Here is a 10,359-nt window from a genome sequence, read left to right as displayed (position 1 = left end):
AGCAGAAACCTGCATCAGCCAGAGGTCCATCTATGTTACAGTGTTGTCTCTAGTAGTCCACATCAGGTATTTTTAAAAATTTTAAAGTGGTGCTTGGTAATTCTAACATAAACATTAACATGATGATAACCCTCATGAAAATATACAGCTAAGCTAAAAATACATGTTTCCTACTAGGACTTCCACAAAGACCATACAGATACTTCACATATTTTATGTATGTATGTATGTATGTATTTAAGAAAGTGATTGAGAGAGCACAGGAGCACTGGCAGAGTGAGAGAGAGTGGGAGAAGCAGACTCCCCTGCTGAGCGGGGAGCCCGACACAGGGCTCGATCCCAGGACCCTGGGAGCTGAAGGCAGACACTTAACCAACTGAGCCACCCAAGCATCCCTTCACATATTTTATTTAGACACTTAAATTACCTTGCATGTAATTGCACAGTCTCCATTTTATTTAATATCTAAAGCAAAACATACTGGAACAGAAATTAGATAAATAGGCATTTCTCACCTGACAGTATCTTTGCAATTTTCAAAGATAAGCTGTGTGAAACTTTTGAGAGGAAAAAACATCACTACTATTTCTATTGCTTTTAACCACACATTGGAAAAGGAATACATACATTTAAGTTTGTTAAGTCTAATGAGCACCTTGTTACAACACCCATTCATTATGCATAGATCAATTACCTGAACTGTTAATTTTTTAACTGCCCCAAATTTTGGACATTGTTATTTTTATTTAAGAACATTTTGGGAAAATCACACTTGTTCTAATTTTCAGTTATGCCAGCAATTTTCTATCAGGCTACTAAAAACTTCCATTTATATCATATGTAATGAGTAGATAATGTGGCATAATTTTGTTACATGTGTAGTTAGCAGGGGAGAAACTGCCCTGTTGTTCCTACACCAAGGGAAAAAATATAAGGACTATATAACTCATGAAGAATATTAACATTTTCTATCACAAAATATAAAATTGGAATTATATTAATCCAATTATAGAGCTTAGCATTTTAGTCAAAGTATTAAGATAATAAAATAAGGCTCTTAGCTTCATATCAAGACCTATTTGAATATTTATATAAGAATATTAAAAGCATTTATCTCCTCATTTATGTCTTGATTTAGTATAATGCCTCATCTGTTCCTATCTTAATAGTTTCTTAGTATAATGAATCATTATTAGAATATAATTATAAGGCATGACAATACTATATAGATATGTGCAGAGATATTTCAGTGCAAAACCTCATTCACATGTAACCCAAATATATTTATTGCCTTAATCTATACTTTGTCAAATGCAAACATTTTAATTTTCACCAATTCTAAACTTTAACCATGGGGTTGAAATTAAGAAATTTCATTCTTATCTACTAATGTATTTGGAAAATATTTTTGTTCACTTTGCAAAGTCATTAGAACCCAATTAGTCAACTTCTAAGTGCATTAAATACTATAAAATCTTTTTTCCCAAATAAGATACAGGTATCAAGTATTTGTTCTTGCTCTTTTTATTCCCAAAGCCTTAATCTAACAATTCAATGTTACATGTTGTATACTTCTAGTAAAAAGCCCGCCTTCCTTCTACACTCCTACAATATAGTATTACATATTTTTAAGGAAGTGGTGGACTTATTTGAGGAGGATATGCTTTTAAAGAACAGATTTGTCAAGCCAAGCCACTGATATGTTCTTAGAACCATAATAGTATAATGTGTAATTTAGTGGATTTAGTTATTTTAAAAGATATTATCCTACTTCCCTGATAAATGAAATTAACCATCACCTTTGATTTAGTTATGTCTCCAAAAGGTATAAATAGCATATAATAGAGCATCTCTTTTAGTCAGAGTTTAATGTGAGAAAAGCAAATTATATGCTATATATACAATGTAGTAAACTTTTTAAAAATTCAATAGTTTTTGCCTCTTTTTTTCATTAAAAAACAGTATTTACTTTTGTAGATGAATTGCACACCTAATATCAGAGAAAATCTTCTAATGGAATAACTTGTAAAATCTCTACCCCAACAAATTAATTCAGTGTCTAAGAAGTACTGTATTGAAAACCAGTGCATTATGTTCTACAGTGTCTAGAATTGAAGTTTAAACAAGCAGGGTGTTGCTATTGAATACAAAAATGTGGTAGAAAAGTCTCATTAGTGGCTGGAGAAACAGTCATCTGCAGAACTATTTCATTCCATTAGATTCACTAGTAGTAGCATGGTTCAAAATTTTGATTGGCCTTTAGTTATGGAAAATAACAAAATACTAATGTAAGATGCACAAAAAACTCCTTTGAGTTGGAGATCCATTCATGGCTAGAAAAGGAAAAAAAAAGTTAATTTACAACTGGTTCATAATTCATTTAAGATATTCTTTTTTTTAAGATTTTATTTATTTATTTGACAGAGAGACACAGCAAGAGAGGCAACACAAGTGGGGGAGAGGGAGAAGCAGGCTTCCCGCTGAGCAGGGAGCCCGATGTGGGGCTTGATCCCAGGACCCTGGGATCATGACCTGAGCGAAAGGCAGACGCTTAATGACTGAGCCACCTAGGCACCCCTCATTTAAGATATTCTTATTGTATATACCCAGTTATGGAAAATGATATAAGTTGATATACATAAAACCAAAGGAAATGTACTGCATTTTGTGGTAACTTTTTATATGTACATTCAGTGAAACAATGGTTTATCTGACTTTAGTCAAGGTATATGTTTCAATTACTGAAGGGAGGATTGAGTAGATTTCTTCCTTGGTATCTTATTTAGAGGCTAAATATGTCTAAACATTATCTGTTAAGAGAGACCTATAATTTGTGAACTTACTAAAATATATTTTGAACTTCCTCTAGTCCCCTCCAGATATCAAGTTTGATGTTTATTACTGCACATTTTTAATGGAGAGAGAAATAATGACTACTATTCTGTAGACCCTTCATTTGGCAAGTCTTCACATTGGTGCACTAGTGATTTAATTTTATTAACTATACATCTACAGTAATTTATTAACAATGTCTGCAGTCTTTTATTAACTATAAATCTGACATTTTAAAATTTCTTCAAAAGGTTCTGCAGAACAATTGACATTTGTGTATTTATCTGTTGCTCCTCATGGTATACTTAGGCATTTTAAAACTTATTGAAGTATAATAAACCTATAGAAAAAGTACACATATAAGTATACAACAATATGAATTTCCCCAAACTTAACACACATATGCAACCATTACCCAGATCAAGTAACAATGCATTAACATCCTAGTTGCCCTCCTTGTGCTCCCTTCCAATCAGTACCTGCCTTCAAGGATAACCACTTACTGATTTTAATAACCGTAGATTATTTTTACCTGCTTTTAGTACTTAAGCAGTTTTTAACATAACAAAGCCTGTCATTTTCAGTGTTAAAGTCAGATTCTGTGTGGTTTAGAGCTGTCATTCTCAACATTATTTATGTCCATTGCTCTTGAGGGATATCATGCATTCCCATCATTATCAATGGTTTACAGTTAGAACCTCTTGGCAGTAGTGTAGGAGTATACAATTAGGAAGAAAAGACTCCAAGGTGATTCTGTCACGTTAGGGTTTCTCAAACCTCAGCAGTATTAACATTTTGGGCTGGACAATTCTTTGTTGTGGGAGACTGTCATAGTCATTGTATGATCTTTAGCAGCATCCCTGGCTTTTAGCCACCAGATGCCAATAATACCCATCTCCCAGTTGTGAAGACCAAAAATGTCTCCAGACATAGCTAAATGTCCCCTAGGGGGCAAAATTGCCCCTGATAGAGAGCCACTGCTCTAAGGTGAATATATCTCTTATTTGATGTTCACTCTTTAAAGGTTAACAGAACAATAAGTAAAAGTTTTAGTAAAGTAGTATTGAGTCCTTTATAAGAAGAGGGTTTTAGTAATCAGCACCACTTAGCAATGTATTGGCCTACTTAAAAAGATGCTAAGGTCCATGTTACTTGGTCATCTTGGAAGATGTTATAGAAGGTAGATATTAGAGTACATGACCCATAAAGTATTCTTCATCAGCCTCACTATAACTGTGGAATTTAAGGTTGGAGGATCTTAAAATCTCTTGAGTAAGACAGACATACTTCCTTGCTTTCAAAATACTGAAAATTTTCTATCTATAGTAGTAAGACCACATTCAAGACTGAAAGACAAATTCTATTAAAACATTCCTCTTCTCCATACACCATTGTTCTTCATAATTGTCTATGACATTTTTTACTTGCTTTAGAAAAAATTAGGGTTTTTTTGAAAATTTGAATAGAATCAGTTCAAAAACAATTATATTACCTGTGTTTGAATCATTTTAAAGTTTCTTAATTCATACTATAAATCAGTAAGGAAAACATGGGGAAATCTTTAAGAGAAAAAACAAACTGGAAGATTTTAGTTCACTTTGATATTTTACCACAATTTTTGAAGGCTGTTATATATAGAATATATATAAATTTCTCTTCTTAATAGGATTAGAAATACACAAGGGAACTTACACAAGTCCATTTGTCTTCTGTTTTCTCAATCACAATAGTCTGTGTGTCACTACCTGGTGGTATATATTCATAGTCATCATAAAGGAGGCCTAGGATTGGATATTGTGTCCTGTACCTATACAGAAAAAAGTTAGTTTACAACCTGCACAAGAAAATGACTCTCATTCCTTTTTAGTCACTCCTAGTTTGATTCTCCTTATTATATTAAGTTGGCTTTTAATGACTTTTAACTCTAAAAAGAGAATATCTACAAAGCTTTACTACTATTATTTTCAAAAGAGTAAGAAGGAAGTACTTCTGCTTCTGCAATTATGGACCACTGGCAGCACAAGACAATGATCTTAGAGAAGGGAACCAAATGACATGAGCCCTACAAGTGCCTAGCTCACTACCTGGAGATTTTCTTGCTCACAGGATAGGGAAAGTGGAGCCAAATAAATCCCTTCAGTCTCATAAAATTGAAGTGACAGAATTTCAAGTAAAGGTATGCCAAAGCAGCTGGTATGGGGCAGAATACCAGACAGAAGAGAGCTACATAAATAAACGTCAAAGACCTGTAGAGGACTCTCCACAAGTCTTTGGAAGTACTGATTAGTGTAGGCATGTGGAAAAACTACTGAAGCTAGGGAAAGAAGCACTGGAAAGGAGCAGCCTGGAAATCCCTGGAGTTCACATAATGAAGGGAATAGCTCGTGTTCCACTAACCAGAGTGGAAAGACCTCTTAATGCAAGGGGCATCAGGAAGAAACTGTAGAAGAATATTGTGTTAGTGTTGGGATAACATTAGTCCTATACTGCAGGTTTTAACAGTTTAAAAGCAAGACCTGAAAGTATTGAACTGTATCCAGGTAATTCCATCTCAGAATAAAACCACAGAATACTTGCAGTGAAATAAAAAATCCAGAATTCAAGTGTGTAAAATTACAATACATGGCATTCAATACAAAAATTAGTGGTATGGAAGCAGGAAGATGTGACTAATAATGAGGAGAAAAACAAATTAGTAGAAAAAGAACAAGAAATGACAGATAAAGGAAATAAGTAGTCATGGTTGCATCTATTAAAAATATTTTTTAAATGTATACTCAAGAAGTTAGAGGAAAGTATGAATGTGATGAGAACAATGGAGGATATAAAGATCTACACTGGACTTCTAAAGATGAAAATTACACTGTATGGGATTAACAGCAGAATAGGCCTTGCAGAAGAAAATATTACTGAATTTGAAGACAGGAAGAGAAATTATCCAAAATAAAACACAAGGGGAAAAAAACTGGAAAAATGTACAGAGTATCAGTTACCTATGGGAAATATTAGTTGCTCTCACATATGTGTAATTGAAGTCCTACATGATTGGCAGGAGACAAAAAATAATTGAAGAAATAATGACCAAATTGTTTCCAGATTTGATGAAAACTCTAAACACACAGATCCAAGAAGCTCAGTGAAACTCAAGAAAAAGAATGATGAAGGAAAACAGAGGCAAAGAGAAAGGACCCAAATAAATAAAATCAGAAAAAGAGAAGTAACAACTGACACCACAGAAATAGAAAGCATTATAAGAGAATACAGTAAAAAATTATATGCCAAAAAGTTGGACAACCTGGAAGAAAAGGAAAAATACCTAGAAACACAATCTTCTAAAACCAAATGAAGAAGAAATATAAATCTGAGCAGACTGATTCCTAGTAACAAAATTGAATGTGTTGTCCAAAAATTATCAAAAAATTAAGTCTAGGTGGTGCCTGGGTGGCTCAGTCAGTTAAGCATCTGACTTTTGATTTCGGCTCAGGTCATGATCTCGGCTCAGGTCATGATCTCAGGGTTGTGAGATTGAGCCCCACATTGGGTTCTGCACTGGGTATGGAGCCTGCTTAAAGATTCTCTCTCTAGTGTTATGCTGAGCAAAATAAGTCAATCAGAGAAAGACATGTATCATATGACCTCACTGATATGAGGAATTCTTAATCTCAGGAAACAAACTGAGGGTTACTGGAGTGGCGGGGGGTGGGAGGGATGGGGCGGCTGGGTGATAGACATTGGGGAGGGTATGTACTATGGTGAGTGCTGTGAATTGTGCAAGACTGTTAAATCACAGATCTGTACCTCTGAAACAAATAATACATTTTATGTTAAAAAAAAAGAAGAAGAAGATAGCAGGAGGGGAAGAATGAAGGGGGGGAAATTGGAGGGGGAGACGAACCATGAGAGACTATGGACTCTGAAAAACAAACTGAGGGTTCTAGAGGGGAGGGGGGTGGGAGGATGGGTTAGCCTTGTGATGGGTATTAAAGAGGGCACGTTCTGCATGGAGCACTGGGTGTTATGCAGAAACAATGAATCATGGAACACTACATCAAAAACTAATGATGTAATGTATGGTGATTAACATAACAATAAAAAATTTAAAAAAACTAATGATGTAATGTATGGTGATTAACATAATAAAAAATATTCTTTCTCTCTCTCTCTCTCCCTTTCTAAAATAAATAAATAAATAAAAGTCTAGGACCAGACGGATTCATCGACGAATTCTACCAGTTAAAAGGAATTACAGAGAGGAGTTAAGATGGTGGAGGAGTAGGGGGAACCTAAGTTTATTTCATCCCTTGAATACAACTAGATAGTTATCAAATCATTCTGAACATGGGACAAATCAATTGGAGGCCTGAGCAAACAAATACTGCAAATCTTTGAGTAGAAAATCAACCACCATTTGGAAGGTAGGAGGTGCAGAGGTTTGAATCAGGTGTGATATAGCTGAGGCTATGGCCAGAAGGTAGGGAGCCTCCTTAAGGCGGCTACCGCAAAGTATTATAAGCAGTGGATCACAAAATTGGAACTTTTAGAAGTCTGCTACAGTGGGGGACATGCCTGGCTTAAAGGCAGTGAAGCAGGGCAGAATCCCAGGTGTGACAGCATGGTCCGAAGATTCCCCTGGGTCGCAAGAAGAATAGGTGGTGCCTAAGTGCGGGCCTGTTGCCAGGCAAAGGAGCATGGAAGCTGGCTGAAAACAGTGAGTCTAGGTGCCAACTTTCTGCTCTGTGTTGCCATAAACTTCGAACCACCACACATTCCAGCGACTGCTTTCCTGGGAGGTGTCCAACAAAAGGCAGATGCACCTGGAGACATTCCCTGGGAGGTGTAGTGCTGGTCTTCACTGTGCGAATCCCTAAAATTTGGAGTTTTGAAACTCAGTTGCATGCCTGAGATAAAAAGCTCAACACAGGCAGGGTGAACCGAGCCCTGATGGAAACTGGGGAGACAAGAGTGATTGATTGCTCTTTTCTGAGGGCTCACTGAAGAGTGGGGGGCGCGAATTTTCAGCTCTGGGGCCAGAGAGCAGGGCACAGCAATATTCATCCTGCAGATCAGTGCTGGAAGACGCACAGAGCAAAACAGCACCACCTAGTGGAGTCCAGAGCTGCTTACAACAAGCCCTGCCTCCCTGGGCACTGGAGGTGCATTTCCACTAGAGCAAGTCCACCTGAGAATCACCGCAAAAGACCCCTCTCCCAGAAGACCAGCGCAAACAACTCACACCAAATTTACTAAAGAAAATAGTATCTAGTATCCTTTGTACTTTTGTTCTTTAGTTTTTCATTATAATTTCTTAAGCTATTTTATTTTTTCAATTTTTTAAAAATTCTTTTTAAATTTTGTGCATATACACTTTTTTATATATATTTTTAGTTTTTGTTCCCTCACTGTATTTTATATATATATTTTTTTTTTCTTATTTTCGGACCTAGTTTCTTTTAACAAGCAGACCAAAACACACCCAGGAGCTAGTTTTGTTTGTTTGTTTTGTTGTTGTTATTGTTGTTGTTTTCTTTTTCTTTCTTCTTTTCTTTTCTGGACAAAATGACAATATGGAGAAATTCACCCCGAAAGATAGAACAAGAGGTATTACTCACAGCCAGTTACTTAATGAGTACAGATATAAGTAAGATGTTTGGGTTAGAATTTAAAACAATTATACAGATGCGAGCTGGGCTTGAGAAAAGTAAAGAAGACACTAGAGAATCCCTTATTGTAGAGATAAAAGAACTAAAATCTAGTAAAGCCAAAATTAAAAAAGCTATAACCAAGATGCAGTCCCAAGTGGAGGCCATAAAAATCAGTGATATGGAAGATAAAATTATGGAATATAATGAAGCTGAAAAGAAGAGGGAAATAAAATTATTAGATCATTAACATAGACTTAAGAAACTCAGTAATTCCATAAAGTGAAATAATATCAATATTAAAGGAGTCTCAGAAGAAAAGTGGGGGAAAGGGTCAGCAGGTTGATTTGAACAAATTATACCTGAGAACTTCCTTAACGTGGGTAAGGAAACAGGCTTTCAAGTCCAAGAGGCACAAAACCCTCAGAATCAACAAAAATAGGTCAACATCATGACATATTATAGTGAAACTTGCAAATTGCAAAGATAAAGAGAAAATTCAGAAAGCAGTTGGGGAAAATAGGTCCTTAACTTATAAGAGTAGACATAAAAGGCTGGCAGCAGATCTTTCCACAGAGACCTGGCAGGCCAGAAAAGACTGGCATGATATACTCAACATCCTAAATTGGAAAAATATGCAGCCAAGAATACTTTATCCAACAAGGCTATCATTCAGAATAGAAGGAGAGATAAAGAGTTTCCAAGACAAAAACGAAAGGAATTCATGAACACTAAACCAACCCTGCAAGAAATATTAAAGGGAACCCTTTCAGCAGAAAGAGAAACCAAGAGTAACAAACACTAGGAAGGAACAGAGACAATTTACAGAAACAGCAACTTTATAGGTAATACAATGGTACTAAATTCATATCTTTCAATAATGACTGTGAATGTAAATGGACTAAGTGCTCCAATAAAAGACATAGGGTTACAAAATGGATGAAAAACCAAGACCCATCAATATGTTACTTACAAGAGACTCATTTTAGACTCAAGACACCTCCAGATTGAAAGGGGGTGGAGAACCATTTATCATGCTAATGGACATCAAAAGAAAGCTGAGGTAGCCATAGATTTTAAATCAAAGACTGTAATGAGAGATGAAGAAAGTCACTATATCATAATAAAAGGGCCTATCTAACAAGAAGATCTAACAGTTGTAAATATTTATGCTCCAACTTGGTAGCAGTCAAATAATAAACCAATTAATAACAAAACTAAAGAAACTCATTGATAATAATACAATAACAGTAGGGAACTTTAACACCCCACTCACAGCAATGGACAGATCATCTGAGCAGAAGATCAACAAGGAAACAAGGGCTTTGAATGACACACTGGAACAGATGGACTTAACAAATATGTTCAGAGAGTTTCATCCTAAAGCAGCAGAATACACATTCTTCTCGAGTGCACATGGAACATTATCCAGAATAGATCACATACTGTGTCACAAATCAGGACTCAACTGGCACAAAAAGACTGAGAGCATACCATGGATATTTTCAGACCACTGTGCTATGAAACTTGAAGTCAACCACAAGAAAAAGTTCGGAAGGACCACAAATACATGGAAGTTGAAGAACATTCTACTAAAGAATGAATGGGTCAAGCAGGAAATTAAAGAAGAATTAAAAAATACATCAAAGCAAATGAAAATGAAAACATGACAGTTCAAAACCTTTGGTATGTAACAAAGGAGGCCCTCAGAGTGAAGTATATAACAATACAGGCCTACCTCAAGAAGCAATAAAAGTCTCAAATACACAACCTAACCTTGCACCTAAAGGAACAGGAAAAGAATAGCAAATAAAGCCAAAATCCATCAGGACAAGAGAAATAATAAAGATTAGAGCAGAAATGAATGATATAGACATCAAAAAACCAG

General features: G+C 35.6%; 1 protein-coding gene across 2 annotated transcripts in view; it reads right to left on the bottom strand.

Annotated features, from left to right (window-relative positions):
• Nucleotides 1–435: 435 nt before the first annotated feature.
• The window catches only part of POF1B (POF1B actin binding protein), a 103,735-nt gene continuing 93,811 nt past the window's right edge, over nt 436–10,359 (bottom strand). The window contains exons 16-17 of one of the 2 annotated variants that reach the window (XM_027608279.1): nt 4,525–4,639; nt 436–2,333 (exon numbers count right to left, since the gene is read on the bottom strand). In XM_027608279.1, coding sequence (XP_027464080.1) covers nt 2,328–2,333; nt 4,525–4,639 — 121 coding nt within the window. In that variant the 3' untranslated portion in view covers nt 436–2,327. Of the gene's footprint in view, nt 2,334–4,500; nt 4,640–10,359 lie in introns of those variants that run through there. The other variant, XM_027608278.1, reaches the window with a different exon arrangement.

Source organism: Zalophus californianus, chromosome X, assembly GCF_009762305.2.
Source record: "Zalophus californianus isolate mZalCal1 chromosome X, mZalCal1.pri.v2, whole genome shotgun sequence".
NCBI lineage: Eukaryota > Metazoa > Chordata > Mammalia > Carnivora > Otariidae > Zalophus > Zalophus californianus.
Note: the sequence above shows the minus strand (reverse complement) of the source record. Positions and strands in the feature narration are given on the sequence as shown.